The sequence below is a fragment of the Actinia tenebrosa genome, unplaced genomic scaffold (genome assembly GCF_029948245.1).
Source record: "Actinia tenebrosa isolate PJP-AT-01 unplaced genomic scaffold, QUT_ActTen_1.0 PGA_scaffold1__47_contigs__length_23844297, whole genome shotgun sequence".
Taxonomy (NCBI): Eukaryota; Metazoa; Cnidaria; class Anthozoa; order Actiniaria; family Actiniidae; genus Actinia; species Actinia tenebrosa.
The window spans coordinates 21206874-21225168 of record NW_028292578.1 but is presented as its reverse complement, the minus strand read 5'-3'; the positions used below and the strand labels follow the sequence as shown (position 1 = coordinate 21225168).

At 37.0% G+C, this 18295-nt stretch overlaps 1 protein-coding gene across 1 annotated transcript; it reads right to left on the bottom strand.

The window, feature by feature from the left end:
• Window positions 1-8598: 8598 nt before the first annotated feature.
• On the bottom strand, window positions 8599-16641 carry LOC116288815 (sodium- and chloride-dependent creatine transporter 1). The gene is made up of 13 exons (XM_089033144.1): window positions 16465-16641; window positions 14594-14725; window positions 14002-14263; window positions 13459-13591; window positions 12861-12995; window positions 12396-12499; window positions 11693-11817; window positions 10940-11052; window positions 10510-10647; window positions 9808-9910; window positions 9565-9665; window positions 9117-9287; window positions 8599-8838 (listed from the first exon to the last, which is right to left on the bottom strand). The coding sequence occupies exons 1-13, from the start codon at window positions 16622-16624 to the stop codon at window positions 8731-8733; spliced, it is 1785 nt and encodes a 594-aa protein (XP_088889270.1). The 5' UTR covers window positions 16625-16641; the 3' UTR covers window positions 8599-8730.
• Window positions 16642-18295: the final 1654 nt, after the last annotated feature.

The following is an 18295-nucleotide window of genomic DNA, read 5'->3' as shown; positions in this document are numbered from 1 at the left end:
ATGGACTATAGCCCATGGTTTTGATCGATTTTGGGTCATTTTCACACCTTTTGAAAAATAATGAATTATTTATAAATCTCAAAAAATGGGTGTTTTTGGACAAAAAGCATGGACTATAGACCATGGTTTTGATCGATTTATGGTCATTTTCACACCTTTTGAAAAATAATGAATTATTAATGAATCTTGAAAAATGGGTTTTTTTGGCCAAAAAGCATGGACTATAGCCCATGGTTTTGACCGATTTTGGGTCATTTTCACACCTTTTGAAAAATAATGAATTATTTATGAAACTTTAAAAATGGGTGTTTTTGGCCAAAAAGCATGGACTATAGCCCATGGTTTTGACCGATTTGGGTCATTTTCACACCTTTTTGAAAAATAATGAATTATTTATGAATCTTGAAAAATAGCTTTTTTTGGCCAAAAAGCATGGACTATAGCCCATGGTTTAGACCGATTTTGGGTCATTTTCACACCTTTTGAAAAATAATGAATTATTTGTCAAACTTTAAAAATGGGTGTTTTTGGACAAAAAGCATGGACTATAGCCCATGGTTTTGACCGATTTGGGTCATTTTCACACCTTTTTGAAAAATAATGAATTATTTATGAATCTTGAAAAATAGCTGTTTTTGGCCAAAAAGCATGGACTATAGCCCATGGTTTTGATCGTTTTTTTCCCCTCATGCATCTTCATTTAAAATGTGAATTATTTATAAAAAGATAAAATAGCACGTATTTGTGAAGTGTGTTTATTAAATTATGAATATATTTTTTTTAATTTTTAAAAGAAGGAAATACGATCAAAACCATAAACTCTTTTTCCTAGAATGACTTCATTACTGTGCATAATCACTATAACCTGCAGGAATGGCTACTGTTTTAAGGGTGTTGAAAGTTTTGATATAACAAGGAAAACACCCAAAGTCGATCAAGAACATGGGTTATAGTGCATGCTTTTTGTCGAAAAACACACATTTTTCAAGTTTTTAGAAATAAATTGATTTTTTGGGGGGAAAGGTGTGAAAAAACGCCCAAAATGCTTTGGGCCATAAGGAATGGACTGTAGCCTACGGTGGTGATCGATTTTAGTTCATTTTCACAATTTTTTAAAAAGGTATTAATGTTGACGTGAAACAGCGGGGCAAAAAACAATGATGTAATTTTCCGAATCTTTCGTTGTTTCTTTGCCATATTTTCTTTATTGTTGTCATTAATTTATAAAATAATATGTAATACATTTAAAAATGATGCAGCTTAACCTGAACAAAACTAATTATAAAAATACGTCTACTCTATATCAGGTCTCCACCAAACTCAGCTGGGGATCGCACCCAGTCCTCTTGACAATGAGTCAAGTGTGCTCTTGTACACTACTAAGTTGGGGTGGGTTTTTGGGAATGTACGTCATTGTCTAGGATAACTATCTGTATATAGAGTGGTTTTCATAAACCCGTGAAATACATACATTAGCCTAATACAAATTAGTAGACCCCAATTCCATTGAGTTATTTTGTTGTCATTTCATTGAAACTGGTTATTATGGTCGTAAAAAAAAAAGGTACGCGAGATGACACAATAATTGAAACAGGAACTCAGTGCAATAAATTATATCTTTTGTCATAAACAGGGTCTACAAATTTGAGTTTTTTGTCATAAACAGGGTACCCCTTTCAGAATCCCAGCGGAACACCCCTACCCAAATTCTGGCGGAGTAACCCTCCCCCCACCCCCTGTTGGCTTTTACCGATGTACCTAATACTTAGGGTTTTCAGGACTTATAGGTCCGCCCTGACTTTGCTTTACACTTGCACAGTTCCCGAATTCTCGACTTTCACATCCTCATAATCCTTTGCGTCTTTGGGGGGTAACCAGAGGGTAAAAACCCACTTATTTTGCTGAAAACTGATCAGACAATGTTGAAAATACCCTGTTTGGTATCCAAAGATAAAATGAAGAAGTAAAAAACAGAAAAAGATAGAAGCTTGAATACGTTTAAGGTAAATTTTAAACATTTTTTCGTAAGGCAACACATTTTCTGTAAGACCAAAACTCTTCAATGATCTGTACACGCAAAAATAACTTGGAATAAACTGATAATCAGTATTGTACAGATAAAAAGCAGGTATAGTATAAATTCAATTAAGAAACCTTTCAATTTGGGTTTTTTGATTGGTTACCCCCCCCCCCCCCCTCCCAAAAAAAGACAAGGCATTATGGGGATGTGAAATTCGAGAATAGCAAACGTCAAAAATCTCATGTTTTTCTTAAAATACATCTTATCGCTTCCCCATTCGTTTATTTTATTTTATTTTATTTTAGTTTTATTTGGCCACTGCTTAACAATAAAAGCCAAAAGTACCATATTATTTCTAGGTACTGGGGGTCAAACTTTAGGATCAGATAAAAAATATTTTTACACAGAGTCCCTTTTTCACTACACTTCTGTGTACAAAGCCGGCCTTAATATCAAGGATCACTCCAACATGGAAGTTTCCTGGTAAAGCACGTACACTTAATCTGTGAAACAGTTACTTTTTTTTGCACTCGTTATGAAAAATAATGCAATGCCTTCAATATACGTCGTTTTCTATTGCCTCATTAATGTTATGTAAGATAAATTAATTCTCATTCATAATCAGCCGCTCCATTGAGTTCTAGTATAAGACTGGGTCGAGTTTGGCATTGCAGTGCATTGTGGGATAGTTTTAGGGTACATATTTCCAAGGTGGCGACTACTTCGAATTCGTTTCCCAAAATGCACTGCAAATCCAACCTAACCCATTCTAGTACCCTTTAACGGATATAGTGTTTGTATTCTAGGTATTAACCATCAGTGACACCCGGGAGTGAGACCCAACTAGTTGAAAATAAGTGTAATTTATATCATTCTAAACACTAAATACTATTGAGAGAGAATGCTATATTCTCGAGTCTATTTTTATTCAATCCAACATCACTTGATATTTTACACATGTTTCAAGAGGCCTTTTTACTAGCTTTAAACTAGTTACATGATCATCGTATTGAGTCTAACGATAAAAGTGAGCAAAAACAAATAATTGCTGATCATTCCACAACTGACTTCAAAGGCGATGTTCTCAGCTTCCGGGTCTTGACAACCTGCACGTGAAACACAAAAAGGACAACAAATATTTCGATACAATTGGTTTAAAATTAGTATTTGTAGAAGTTTTTTTAGATTCTAAATTTAGAAGTTTTGATTTGTTTAGAATTTACGGCGCATTTTAGAGTTTAACAACATTATTTTTGAATTTAGTTTAGTTTTAAGATGTAGTTTGTTTATTGGTTCATCCAAGTAAGGGTGGAAATCGCGAAGAAGACACTCCATGATATGGACCTGAAAGAAAAGAGAAAAAAAGATAGGCACATTGGGTTTAGTAAATATAGTAAAAATGGCGAACATAAAAAAACATAAAAAAGAAAAGAAAAGAAAGACTATCCGCATTATTTCATACCTCGGAACACATTTTAGCTGATAAGTTCTTTTTTAATAGGAAGTAAGTAAGTTCTGTAGAGAAAATAAACAAAAAAGAAAAATAAAAGATTATATTAGTGGATTGCTGATTCAAAATTACTCAGTCAAATTCAAAGATGAAAATCGACTAGAAAGAATAGTCTTAACCCAAGAGAAAGTAAGGAGAAGACCGTTGGTACACGTAATATGTATCGACCTGGAAAACTTCGGCTTGTAAGAGGTAAGAAAACCCTGAAAATATAGAAGAAAAACCTTTATGTGAAAAGCTTTTGGAATTCAAGTGGAATTCACTGAATTTAATTTTTTGTTATGTTACTCATCTCTTAGCAAATGGGGTCTTGATTCGTAAAAACTTTGAAATGCAACTGGAAATATATTTAGAAAAAACTTTTATCAATGGTCAAAGATCTGGAATCCAAGAAATGGTTACATAAGGCCAGTAATCTGGAACGAGAAAACAGACAAGTTAAGTAAATACCTGAAACAGAATGACATCAAAAGTTAGTAAACTTATGAGTTTTGCCAGAAGCAAGGACTCCCAAAGCGAAACAGAAGCAAAACAGTGTCGGAATTTTTTTTATTGAATTTACTGTTTTTTTACAAAATGCGTAAGTCACTAAACTATACAAAAAACTAACTAACGAAAAAATCCTAGGACATTGTTGACAACGGTGTTTTACAATTCAAAAAAACTGAAATATTTTCAAGGAAAAAAAATCCAGTAACATTTTTGCGCCAAAACTAAAAATATTATGCGCATGCGTAACGAAAAGGAACGCGGAATTCGTCATCTGCAGTGAAAAATTAAAAGGAAGGTTAGTATGGAGACCCCTGAAAGATAAAAGTTAGTAAACGTAAATGAGACAGTAATTACTTCTGAAATAAGAAAATTAAAATTAATAGCCCTGAAACAAAAAGTTCGAACTATTGAAGACCGAAATAACCTGTAAAGGAAGGGTGAATGATGGAAAAATAGCCGAAATTGAACCGAAAAAAGGGGTGGATATTCCACGAGAATTCAACAGAAGTAAGCGAGCTGTGTCAGCAGCTCATTGAAAATAGGATCACAAACCCTACCGTAAATTACTTACAACTACCGGCTCGGGAATATCCAAGAACCGAAAAACCCACAACCATTTAACCCAATCGTACAACCAACCATAAGTTTATTAGTATATATACTCTTATTTTACAGCCATGAAAAAATACGTTTTGTCGAAAATAGAAATTATGTACAACTAGAAAGACACCATCCTTTAAATTAAGCATGTGTTAAAGAAAAATAGCCGACATTTAATCGAAAAGGGGCTGGATATTCCACGAGATCTCAACAGAAGTAAGCGAGCTGTGTCAGCAGCTCATTAAAGATAGGATCACAAACCCTACCGTAAAGTACTTACAACCACCGGCTCGGGAATATCCAAGAAGCAATACCCACAACCGTCATAAAACACAGGAAAAACTTTCATAATATTTGTAATTATTGTTATTGATTTCAATTATATGTATATTTATAGTATGTGTTTATTAGTATATTCTCATTTCTTTACAGTAATAAATTGGACCTATACAATCAGTTCTAATCTAGCAATAATAACAACTTGTTATTCCTAATTATTATTTTCCACCCAAATGAGAGAGGGGAAAAAAGAAAATCCTCCTTAGTTGATATAGGAAAATATTAGCTATTTGTAGATATATGAGAACACAATTTCAGTTTGAAACTTAAAACTACCAATTGCACACTCGTTCATTCATAGACTACATACATCCCTACTACTCCCAAAAATATTTTTGAAATATTAAAGAAAATCACTGTTTGGAAACTAAGTTTCATAACTATAAATAATGGATCCTAACCTAGTGAAACCTCTAAGTCGAAATGCGTCGAAAACCGGGTCGAAATGAATGAAACCTATGTAAAGTATATCTTAGATAAAAATCTATGTTTTGCGATTGTTACTTTAAGAACAACAATCTTTTAAGCCCAGTATTTTGATAACAAAACCACGGGAGAGAATTGATCACATTTACTGTGAACAATTAATAAACATAAATAGCTATAAATAATAATAATAAATAATGATAATGATAGAAAATTCTAGGCTAAGAAGCTACCACTGATTCAAACTATCGCGGGCTCGCAACCAAGTTTGGTTGTTTTTGAAAGACTGAAAAGTAAGTTGAATGCCACGACGCACCACAGAAAAAATAAATACACATTAAAATGGACTATTTATTTAGGTTAAAGGATATTGCCGTGGCATTCCGTGAACGAGGTTAGTACCAAACTTATCTCTGGAGGATTGCTATTTCAATGACACGTGCGTAGCCAAGGTTTGTTGTTCCGAATTCGAAAAAATGAAGGAAAGAAAAAGAAAAAGAAAATGGACGAAACGAAGGAATGAAAAGAAGAAAATAACGAATGAAAGGAATAAATAAGGAAAGAATCAGTGAAATAAATGAAGAGGAATAAAAGATAATCCGAATAAATGCTACAATTTTCAAATTTTTACCGTTTAGTAAACGAAATGCCAATCTTAAATTTAGATACCGCGAAAATGATTTATTTTTAAAAATCCAAGACCAGTTTCAAGCTCACTCTTGCCTGCTTCGGCGCCCTTTTCCGTTCTTGACTCCAGAGCCGACGAAAGGGAACCCAAAAACAAGACCTTGGTCAAACCTTGACTGTGCCAAAGTTATTGATGTTGCAGGTGACCAAGAAACCAGTCACTTTCCCCCTCGCTATCATGGAGAGAAAAAGTGACCGTTCACCTGTGTCACATAATACATGGCCGGTGCTAACCTTAGAACCGAAAGACCGAACTAAACCCTAGGCGCAGTTTAAAGATGGTGTGTGAGATGAAAACACCGACCAGCACTGCATAAAAGACAAATAGCAAATCCTCCATTCTAAATCAAACAAGACGTATTGAATAGATTTGTTGATCCACGTCGTCTCCAGGTCGTCTCCAGTACAGTCCAAGGTCGCCTTCTTAAAAAAAACTAACCTAGAATTGGCCAATTGACCCTGGCAAATGCCAGTCAAAAACACTAAACCCCACCTAGATTTACACGTGGTAGCTTCTCCTATACATCTGTTAGGGCTTCGTATACTCAAAGCCCCGCTAATCCTAGTCCTAGTCCTAAGTAATTCCGACTTGCAATAACCAAGAGCCAAAATTTTTGTACCAAAAGTTTTAGAAATGATTTTTGCAGGTCAAAGAAATGTTTTTAGTGTTCCATATTTGATTTAGGAACGTGTAACCCCTTAATAAATACAAGGCACTAATACCTCGAGCAAGCAAAAAGCGAAACGTAAACTCAAAAGTGCCACCAATAAAATATAAGTTTTTGGCAAAAAAAAATTGGGAGAAATTTTTGGGAAAAATGTTTGGAACTTGCTCAAGAATCGTGTTAACACAATTTACTCTTTTTTAAGTTGACCATTGTGGCGAGTCTTCATGAAGCTTGCTTGATGCCAAGTACCTGGAATAGAAGATAAAATGTGAATGGTGTGTCGATACGTGTTTATACAAATAATGGACAAATTTTTCTTACACTGATTACGTAAAAAAATTGGAAATATCATTATAGTCAGTTGTTCGACACTATTTCTCTTTGATAAATCGTGCGTTTATGCGAACGGCAAAATAACTGGAAATGATAAGATGATAATTGGGGCATAATTCATCGAAAGTTTGTAAAAATATTTTTAAAAATTCCGTTCTCTAAAACGCACGCACGCTGAAGAACTAAACTGAACTACAAGCAAGTAGAGGAAACAAGAACTTTGGCTGTTCCTTACGTTAAAATCTACATTGCATGGCAATTCAGTTCATAGAATATAAGTTGAGTTTTTGAAATATTGACGGTAAAATCATAATAGTTTTCTTTTAAATTTGACTACACTTTTGTAGCTTATTATTTACAAGAAAGTTCAAAAATGTTCTAAAAAACAGGGCATTAATTTCAAGCTTACCATTTATTCCTCTTGCTGATTCATCCAAGGCTTCTTTTCGAATGAAGCCGAACGAAGGCAAGCTGATTTATAAATCACGAGATATTTTGATGTCAATCACACCATTTCGTCCAATCAAATGCTGTTATCAATGAAGCACGTGAATTGCTGTACTATGATTGGTGCTTCAAATAGAGGTGAGAAGTCATACTGGCTTGTGAATCTCGTGCATTCTCTATATGGTAACTTTTTTATGCAAGTCGGTGTAGTTGCAAAGAATTGTTTTCACGGGAATCGTTATCTCACGTAGTACAAGCTACGCTAATTAATTAAAAACCAAAACATTTGAAAATGCTCTTCAGAGTGTTAAGCATTAATAAAGGCGGAGGCCTATAGAGCGTTCTCACTCACGTGAGAAGGCAGCCAGAAACTTTCTGCATAGTATTTGCATAAAAATAGAGTTCAATTCCCGGAAGATAGAAAGTGTATTGTTTTGGTATCCAATAATGGTCGCTGTGACGCCACTGAACGCTCTATTGTATAAGTCTAAAAAGGCTTAAAACGGTGGAGGTGGGTTAGATCTTCGCATGTGGGTGTTGACTCGAACTTTTTTCACTATTGCGACAAAAACACACAAGTTTCCCTTTTTTAAATCATATTCCTTTCCCACTCTTATAAATATTTTTGTAATTTTTATATTTTTCTTTTTGATATGTGTATATAAAATAAAAGTTCAAGCTAATGCGCAGATGATGATAATGCATTATTTCCGAACGGGGTATCTGCGTTTTTGATCGTTTTAGTATGGACACGGGAACAAAAAACGCTTGACAAATGCTACTGATGGCCGGTTGCAAGCATTCCCAAGAGAGTTAAAAGACAAAAACATGGCGACCATTGTGGTGTCGTTAAAAATGGATGCTAATGAGAAATCTTTGTTAAATGGTACCATGGCCGCGATGACGCAACGTGCAATCGAAGAATAGCAGGAATAATATTGAGGCATGGGGGCTTAATTAAACAGAATTTGTTCGCTTTTCAAAAGAGGAACCGAAGGAGTGCGCACATTTTCGGTGACTGGTTCAAAGCTTTGGAATTCTCATTTTCACACCTTTTCAATATAAATTTTAACGAATTGTGAAGGGGGAAAGTGTAATTTTTATTTATTGTTATTTTTATCTTTTTAGCTAAAATATGTAAAAGCAGGATGGACTTCAACTTATGGTTGTAGTCAATTTGGATTTTTTTTCTTTGATATTTTTTTAGATTACAATTTAGTATCGTTTTCTTGGGTTGTCTTTAAAGGACATTCCTCATCTTCTTTAGTCAAGCCACGTTCTGGTGGAAGAACAGGCATCATCAGGGTGCGGATACGCTAAAAGAGACAAGAAATGGTGATTTTTTGATGAAAATTAATACAAATTATTGATTTATACCATTAGCATACCCATCTTGCCTCCATTCTGAATCTCACCCATTCTTCATTTTGTCTTCCCATTTTTCTTATCATTCTTTCCCCCCTCTTATTCCCAGTCTTCCTGAACAATCCCACTCATTCTCAGTCTCCTTATTGTTGGTTCAATTCCCAATCTCTCTAAACCTTACATTTTAACTCCAAATTTCCAGTTGATACGACTTGTTGTGGCTACTCACATCAAGAATGTTTCCTTTTTCCTTCATGATTTTAATAACGGCGCAGATTGGTACACAGGAAATGGACGAGAAGGCCATACACCAACCGATTGCTTCACCCCATGTGGGATAACTGTACACCTTGTTGTAAACTAAAGGCTTGTACGTCACGATGGTGAAGATGAAGATACCCTGCGATAGATTTGGTATAAAATAGGATTTGAACTGATATCAGTATCATTGGAGGCAACCATGCCCACTAGCCCACCAGCCCACCAGCCCACCAGCCCACCAGCCCACCAGCCCACCAGCCCACCACCTTTAGAACTATTTTTGACCTTAATAATTAAACCCGGATGAACTTGGATGACGCTGACAAACCCTGTCAATAGATCTATGACCCTGCGTGGTTAAAGGTCAGAACGTATACATTTTAGACTAATTAGAAAAACAGAACCTTGACACTGACCAGTGAGAAAGCAGGTGTGATAAAAATCCAGCAGACTTTCAGCCATGGATTGATACGAAAGCCAATCATTCGTTCCATGTTCTCATAAAACCGTTCAGCACCTGAATGGAATGAATGAAGTAAGAGTAATTTGATAAAGGTTGACCCCCGAACCCACCACCCCTCTTTCCCCCGTCCCCTTCTCCCCCGCTACGATGAAAAAATGAACGGTCCATAAGGAAGTCTATTATCAATCATTCTTACCGTATATCCAACCAATGGCAATACACTGGAACAAAGCCACCCAAAGAATAGCAGTTCCGCTGACCGCATAGGAATCAAACAGCTGCAGCACATAAATGCCCCCCTGAAAGAAATTGTCATGGTGGAATTTGATATATGAATTTCAAGATCTTTTACGATAAGATAGAGGCTTTGAACCATCACTAGATTTAAAAAAAGCAATTTATGTGCAACCTACAGCCACCTAATTACCCGTCAATTTCGTCAACTTGGTACTGTAACGTTTCGTTTCTTTTGTTTCTTTTGTGCAAATGAGCGTTTAGCTGTCTTTCAATAGTAGTCAGGATTTTCAGAAGGAAGGAAGGGGGGGGGGGGGGGGGGTCACAATTTAAAAACATTTTAATCCGCCAATTACGCCGTCGAAACGCTCGAACCAAAAATAAAACCGGCATTACATTTTCATTTTTTTAAATTACCGTATGAAATCTAAAAACCAGCCATTTTGTTGCCACGAAGGAGGACCCTGGCCCCCTTGGCCCCCCCTGGCTACTTTGCTACTAGTAGGCTATAACTTAATAGTACCTCATCCAATCAAAACGCAGTATTTATGATAGACCACTGACTAATTTTTTATATATATTTTTCTTCTTCACGAGGTTTGTCGTCACTCTACTCGCGAAGTTCAAGCAGTGCATGCTTACTAGAAAATAAAAGTCAATGTACCTGGGTAACCATTGTCAATCCCAGAAGATACCACACGATACAGAATCCAAATATGAACAATTCCTTGCGATATCCGCCACGAAGGAATCGTGGGAACATATCCGACACCGCTGTGACAAAGCCTTCTACAGCAACAAACTGTAAAAGAAACAAGTAAGTTACTACACAATAGAAGATCTTTGTAGCAACCATGTTGGAAGGCAGCATTAATATGCAAATATGTCGGTATAAAAAAAAACAGGAAACAGGAAGGAAGGAAGGAAGGAAGGAAGGAAGGAAGGAAGGAAGGGAGGAAGCAAGGAAGGGAGGAAGCAAGCAAGCAAGCAAGCAAGCAAGCAAGCAAGCAAGCAAGCAAGCAAGCAAGCAAGCAAGCAAGCAAGCAAGCAAGCAAGCAAGCAAGCAAGCAAGCAAGCAATAAAATAAAAGATACCTCGCTATCGATTCCTAGAAGAAGAACCATGAAGAAGAAGAGAACAGACCAAAGAGGAGCGATGGGCATCTCAGCAACAGCTGTTGGGTATGCAATGAATGCAAGGCCTGGACCTGTGAAATATTTAAATGCACTCTTAGATCACGTGAACATTTCCCAAATTATTGGTCTCATGATGCCTGAACTAGCAGCTGATCGGAAAAAGTGACGTGTCATGAAACCTGCAAAAATTGATCAGCGAAAAATAAGACGTTCTCCATTAGAATAAAAATATAAAATTCATGTATTATTCTTGTATAATTGGTAAATCTTCACTCGATTTTTTCACTTAGAGTTTATCATTATTCGTATTTTGTTGTTGTTATTATAATTTAAATTTTTGTGGGGTGCACTTAATTTGGAGCCAAGCTCTGTTGTGCTTACTTCTTCCATGATAGCTAAGGAACTTAGATAATTGTCATGGATAAAGTTATGTAAATAAACAAATAAATAAATAAACAAACAAACAAACAAACAAACAAATAAAGAAAGAAAGAAAGAAAGAAAGAAAGAAAGAAAGAAAGAAAGAAATAAAGAAATAAAGAAATAAAGAAATAAAGAAATAAATAGTGTGTCAATGTTATCAAAAGCCGTATTAGCGACGTTTTTTTTTCCTTTTTCATTTGTTTGACTTGCTGTTTAAATCCCCGATTTCAAGAGGAAATGTGACACCTCAGTTTCAGTTTCCTCGATTCTGATTGGCTGATAATTAACCTGATTCGGCAACATCTCCAATACCAACTCCTTGTTTCTCAGCCATAAAACCAAGAACGGAAAAGATGACAAACCCGGCATAGAAACTAGTTCCGCTGTTAACACATGCGAAGATGATACAATCCCTGAGAAAAAAAAAGGATAAGATTTGCGTGATTAAAAAAGAGAATGCGTTCGCAAAATTTGCACAAACTTCCATAACGGGACTTTTTAAATTGTAAATGTAAATTTTCCTATCATCGCGATCCCGACTATGATCAATTGTTTGTCATTTAAGAAAGAAAGGTTCTTTAATACAGGCTTAAACTAGTTTATTAAACCTGTCAGTTTTCAAATGAGTCTGAGTCTGCCATCAAAAACTAGAGCGAAACCAAAAATATGAAAAGTGGGTTATTAGGAATTAAGAAGATCTTGTATGGCCGCTTAGCATCAGGAGTTTCATCGAGAGAATATATTTTAAACTTAGTCCCCATGATTTCATGAGGGGGATGGGGGTTTCAAGAGACCATTGCTATGATAATGGCGTCTTTTTACTCCCACTACCAAAATGCTTCGCAAATTTTCTTCCTTTTTTAAATTTGTATTCCCTCATGAGAATAGTAAGACAATTGGTGCTAATTAACTGAACAAAAGAAAGTGTACAAGGGATTATGGTGGTTGTAGTTAACGATGCCATACCAGTCTCGAAGGGGAATTTAAGTACCTGTAGCAATTATTTTTGAAGTTGTTGTAGCTTCCAAGAGCGATCAACACTCCCATGCCGATTGTATAGGAGTAAAATACTTGTGTTGCTGCGTCTAGCCACACCTTCAATCAAAATCAAATGAAATACTCATGAAAGGCATTATTTCTTGCGTTACCTTCGTCATAACAATAATTTGCCATAATATTTATATGTTGTAATACCTTTGTCATACCTACCTTGCATGTGACGTCAAAGCAGCTCGATCTTGGGGACAAAACAAAAGAATTCCAATCTCCTGAGAATTGGAAGCTATTGCTTTGTTCCCCAGATTGAGTTGCATTCCGAAGTGCTACAAGGTTTTCTTTGCCATTCTGGCTTTTTTCATGGTCATATTTTGCTATACTTCGCCTTACTTTACTATATTTTCATTTACTTTACAATACTCGGACATTTTCTTCATCTTACTTAGAAATATTTACATACCTGGCCTTGCAATAATTTTGACCAATCAGGGACAAGATAGTACTTTATACCAGTCACAGCTCCGGGTAGAGTAACAGCACGGATGAGAAGGATGGTTATAAATAAGTACGGGAATGTGGCGGTGAAGTAAACCACCTGATAAAGTTACAATAACAAAACAAAAAAATAAACAGGATGCAAAGAAGAATTGTCGATAGGTGGGTTTGCAGTTGTTAATTGTTTGTATGATTTGAGTGGTTGTTAGTTGTGGTTGGGTGATTGGGTGGTTGGTTGGGTGGTTGTTAGTTGTGGTTGGGTGGTTGGGTGATTGGGTGGTTGGTTGGTTGGTTGGGTGGTTGTTAGTTGTGGTTGGTTGGTTGGGTGGTTGGTTGGTTGGTTGGGTGGGTGGTTGGGTGGTTGTTAGTTGTGGTTGGGTGATTGGGTGGTTGGGTGGTTAGGTGATTGGGTGGTTGGGTGGTTGGTTGGCTGGGTGATTGGCTGGGCGATTGGCTGGGTGATTGGGTGGTTGGGTGGTTGATTGCTTGGTTAGGTAAGTTAACCGATTGGTTGTTTGATTTTTGCTAATTATCTAGCACGAACTAACGACATATCGCCATACCCTTCCAGTTGATCTTACTCCTTTCCACACACAGAAATACAAAATCACCCAGGCAAGCAACAAACACAAAGCCATCTGCCAATTAATCTTGCCGACTTCTCCAAGCCCTTCAGAGACATCGAGCACCTGGTTTCTGTTCAAAAATGACAATCAACGAACAAATTCGATCATGGAATGAGGGCCACAGGTTTGTTAGCCACTGGCTATTAAAGGCTACCCTCGTGAAAAAGGACGTTACAATTAAAATGTTTTTTGAACGTGTCACTACGCCCTGCAGGAAGAAGACCTCAACAGGAACGGCGGAACCGTTTCACTTTTTGTGAAATTTTAATACATTTTCACTAAACTCAGCCCCCCACCTTGTCATACAATGTCACTATTGAGCCCCTCCCCCAATCAAAAAACTGCTCCGCCGTCCCTGCTCAAGCAATCCATTTTTATTTTCCACGCATGAGGTGTATGGATCTATATGTTGTATCAAGGTGTATGTTTGAAATATAACTCTATTTCATAAAAAAGACTATTTTCTACTTCGTTACTTACTCCCAAAACTCAATAGCAGGAGACTTGGTGTTGTTGTCTTCCACGTATCTAACGGTGTAGTTGACTGTTCCATTCAGACTTTCATTCACTGGAATCATTTTCTTGCCGAGGTAACACGCAGCGGTATTCCAGTCATTATCGCAGTGAGACCAGGGAAGTTTGTCGGTGAAGGAATAAAACATGAAAAGGATCGCCCAGGCCAATATTATCGCGTAATAGATGATCAAGTAAAAGTTGATCAAATTAGACGCATATCCTATGCCTGATGAAGAAAAAACCTATCAACAGGTTACAATACCCAGAATGTATTGCGTGATGTCAGGGCACGGTGTCATGACCCAGAATGCATTGCGTGGGGCCGTAACAAGATGTCATGCCTCAGGATGCATTACATGAATTCAGGGGACGCTATTATGACCCCTCGAGTTTTTGCTGCGAGCAACAATGGATTGCCAAAACTGGGGGAAAATTCATTAAGAAATTTGTAAATTGAATAGAAGAATTGTCATTTTTAACGTGTTTTCCACTAACGGTTATAATATACATGTGCATATCCTAGGAAATTATATTATTTTATCGTTTTTATAATAACCTTGCAATATTGGGCAAATCGCCCATGCGTTGACTCCCCCCTGACTCATCAACTGCCCCAAACTGATCTCCATGACCAGTAATGGAACACCAGCAGCTATCACACACACTAGGTAAGGTATAAGGAAACATCCTAGAGATATAACAAGGAACACACAAAACGTAAATTAGTTATACTGGAGCCCTGGAACAACCTCTTGGCTGATCTAAGTCAGGGTATGGCTAACTCACAGATCAAACCCTGAAGCAACCTCTGGGCTGATCTAAGCTACTTACATACGAATGCTATCTACGCACGTGCAATTCGTGAGCGTGCTGCTTTTAACATTGTATTCTTTTGAAAGCATGTAACTAGTAAACGTAGTACGCCAAGGGATGGGCCATTAGATAACTTTGGGGGGGGGGGGGGGGGTGCATGAATTTATGTTGTACCATATTCATTTTTTGTAACAACGCCTGCGCGCATTTTTTTGAGGTTTTTCCTCTATATTTCGTTTCCGGAAAGAGAGGCTGTGCAATATTTTTTTCGTAGGTGAAGTGCTTTCTCAAAATTTTAAGAGGACAAAGACACGCCTGTGCAAAATCGTTCATTGATATTTTATAAAAGCAATATAAAAAGACTTTTTATGTCTCTGTATGTTGACATAAACACTCTGGGAGCTGTAGAGCAATCAATAAGCAAGAGAAGCACTCGGCTACGCCCTGGGTTTCTAAGGCCCAGGCAAACGTCGAACTAACGTCGAACCGGACCTATTTAACATAGGTTCGGTGGAAGGCCGACTAAGGGCCTATGTGGCGGCAAACGTCGAACCAATGTCGATCTTAATTCACTCACCCATTGTTATTGTATAATCTTAATTGGACATGAAAATGCACGTGGGAACGCATGGACATTTGTTTGTCTTTTCCGGTCTTTTTCTTTTTAATGCATATAAGAGAACCTGTTTTTCATTCTTTTTTTTTTTTGTCTCTCTCGCAGCATTCACAATACGCAACGCTTTTGTTCGGTCCAGACCGGCTCATCTTCGTTGCTCTCGAATACAGCACATTTATTGCAGGTCGACATCTCACAAACCAGGCAAACATATTTCCTTTGGTCAAAACAAAAACTACAAAACTCAAGAGTCTCAAGAGGTTGTTTTTACGGCTTTGGTGCAAGTTATGCGACTTGCATGATTGATTTACTATTTTGCATAATTTATCAATTTAGTTCCGCACGTGTTTAATACGTGTTTGCCACAAAGTCGCTCCAGAGTCGTTAGAGAGTTTTAGATTTACGTTCACGGCAAACGTGAAACGTCAGTTGACCAGTAAAAAATTCTTTTAAATTACTGAAAAAGAATCGCAAAAAAGTCCAAGTAGTAGAAAAACAAAAGAATAATTGCGCTTGGTGAGAAGGCCTTGTAAAAGGTAAAGTAAAATACAGGAAAACTATGAAAACGTGCTCACGTTTGCCGTTTGCGGGGAGAAAAAAAGTCAATCTAAAACTCTCTGTTATGTCCGACTTGGCTTGTCGATCTTATGCTGGACTCGAACCTATTCAGTAGGGTCGTTCTCAATTACAGCAAACGTCGTACTAAGTATGAGCCTATTTCAAACGTAATAGGTTCGACTATAAATTAAGCTCATGGTTAGTTCGACGTTTGTCCTGGCCTAAGTACACCAATAGAGTTTGTTTTAGTAGTTTATGTTTCGATTCCTTTACCTCTGTGTCTGCGTTTACACATGTTTTTTTAGCATATAAAAAAATTTCAAATAAAACACTCTATCGCACATAACTGGTTCAGACAGTATTAAAAACGTTATCTATTGTAATCTATTCTAACATGTAATGGAGTCTCTCAGTCTTCAGCCTATACTTTTAGACCTTACCTCCTCCGTTCTTATAACACAAGTATGGGAAGCGCCAAATGTTCCCAAGTCCGACCGAGGCACCAATCAAGGCAAGAAGAAAATCAAACTTGCCGATCCAAGTTTCGCGTTCTGGCACCACCATTATTATACCTGTTGAACTGGTTGAATATATTTGCATGCAACGCTCAGCAGTCACTGTACGTTAAGCTACAGTGGAATATGTAAATGGCCTCCAATATTGGCATATGAACTGAAGCATGTTGGTAAAATAAAAGATGGGTAATGAGGAATGACCGCGAACGTGGAATGGGAGATAGGGACGAGCGATCAGCGGTATTACCATTTAAAGCGTTTAGGTGTCCATAATCTAGTCTAGCTACATGTATAAATCCAGAGGGAGATCCAGGATTATATCATAATGCATTGCGAGTGAGATTATTTTTGAAATTTAAAAAATCAATCGTACTGAATTAGAGTGTATGTCATACATTTCAGTGGTATTTATTTTCTAAATTCTAGCTACTCTGTAGAAATGCCACTGCTAAATCCCATTTATTTATTTATTATATATTAAATTCTTTTAGGTTCGGCATAACTTCAAACGCGTGGATCTCTGTGGTTTTAAGAGTTTTGGGTGTCCTTTGTCAAAGGCCAAATTAAGGATGATTAAGCTCAATACTCTAGTTTCGAGTTCTCTTTGCTCAGCCTTAGTAGTATACTTTAGTTTTCGTTTTATTAGTAGTAAAGGTATATAATGCACACAAAAAAGATGCACAAAAACCAGATTAAAAAAACAATAATAACAAAACGCAAAGGCACTCCTGCCGTCCCTGCCAAATAATTTAACACAGGGATCTCAACAGGATATATTTGGGGTAGCCTGCGGATGAGGCTAGATCCTCCTCTAGTGTGAAACCCCTGTGGAGGGAGTAGGGGATATAAAGGTTGTAAACACGTGAAGGAGAGGCTAACAAAATACGAACCCCCTCCCCCCTGGGTCAAACCCCACTCCTCCGGCATTACCTTTTACCGATCACCTGACGCTCGTATAGCCAACATGTGTGAAACTCTATTGTGTATAATCTAAATTTAGGTTGCGTTCATAATGTATGGCAGAAGGGGGGGCAGGTGAAATTTAGGGGGATCTGAAAAAATTTTACCAGTAAAATGGGGGGGTTTGAATTTTTTTTTCAGAGAATTGGGGGAGATGCAAAATTTTTAGAAGAAACTACGAGAGATTGCCCGGGGGGGATAGTTATTTTTTGGAGGACTTTAAGGGGGGGTCTTAATAATTTTTTTGTCATTTAAAGATTTCACCTGACCCCCGGCCCCCCTCTGCTACATTATAAATACACTTTTAACCTTACTTAACCAGGACCAAGGCGGACTTCACGCAGTCTACACAAATAATTGGCAAAGTCACAAATGTAGGCATATCACGGGATTAAGTTTAGCGGCCTTCAAGAATTGCCTACTAAGAATAGAACACAACTGGACGCGCGCGCAAAAATCGAAAATTCTAGTAGTAAGTGTAACCATATATTAACTATGGCGTAACTGCCGCAAAAAGAAATAAGACAACCAGTATCAGCTTGTTTTGTCTAGAAATTTCCTTTGTTTCATATATATTTGTGATTTAGAATTTAGACTTAGACTTCAGATTATATTTTGCACACAAATAGTAACAATTTTAGATTACAATATACGGAAAATCCGACTCTTAAACTTATTGAAGAAAAGAAACGACAGACAAAGATTGCAAATGTAAAAGAGTTATGTGTGCAGTGGTGTTTAACGTATAACCATAATCTTTCGAGGTTCACATCACGAAAAAACGAAAAGTCTTGAC

Bases quoted from the DNA above. Each gene is read 5' to 3' on its own strand.
- LOC116288815 (XM_089033144.1), bottom strand. From the start codon at position 16,624: ATGCAAATATATTCAACCAGTTCAACAGGTATAATAATGGTGGTGCCA. The intron at 11,818-12,395 runs GTACTTAAATTC...TTTTTTTCTCAG, and splicing joins TTCAAAAATAATTGCTACAG to GGATTGTATCATCTTCGCAT. The intron at 8,839-9,116 runs GTGAGTAGCCAC...TGTCTCTTTTAG, and splicing joins AAAAAGGAAACATTCTTGAT to CGTATCCGCACCCTGATGAT.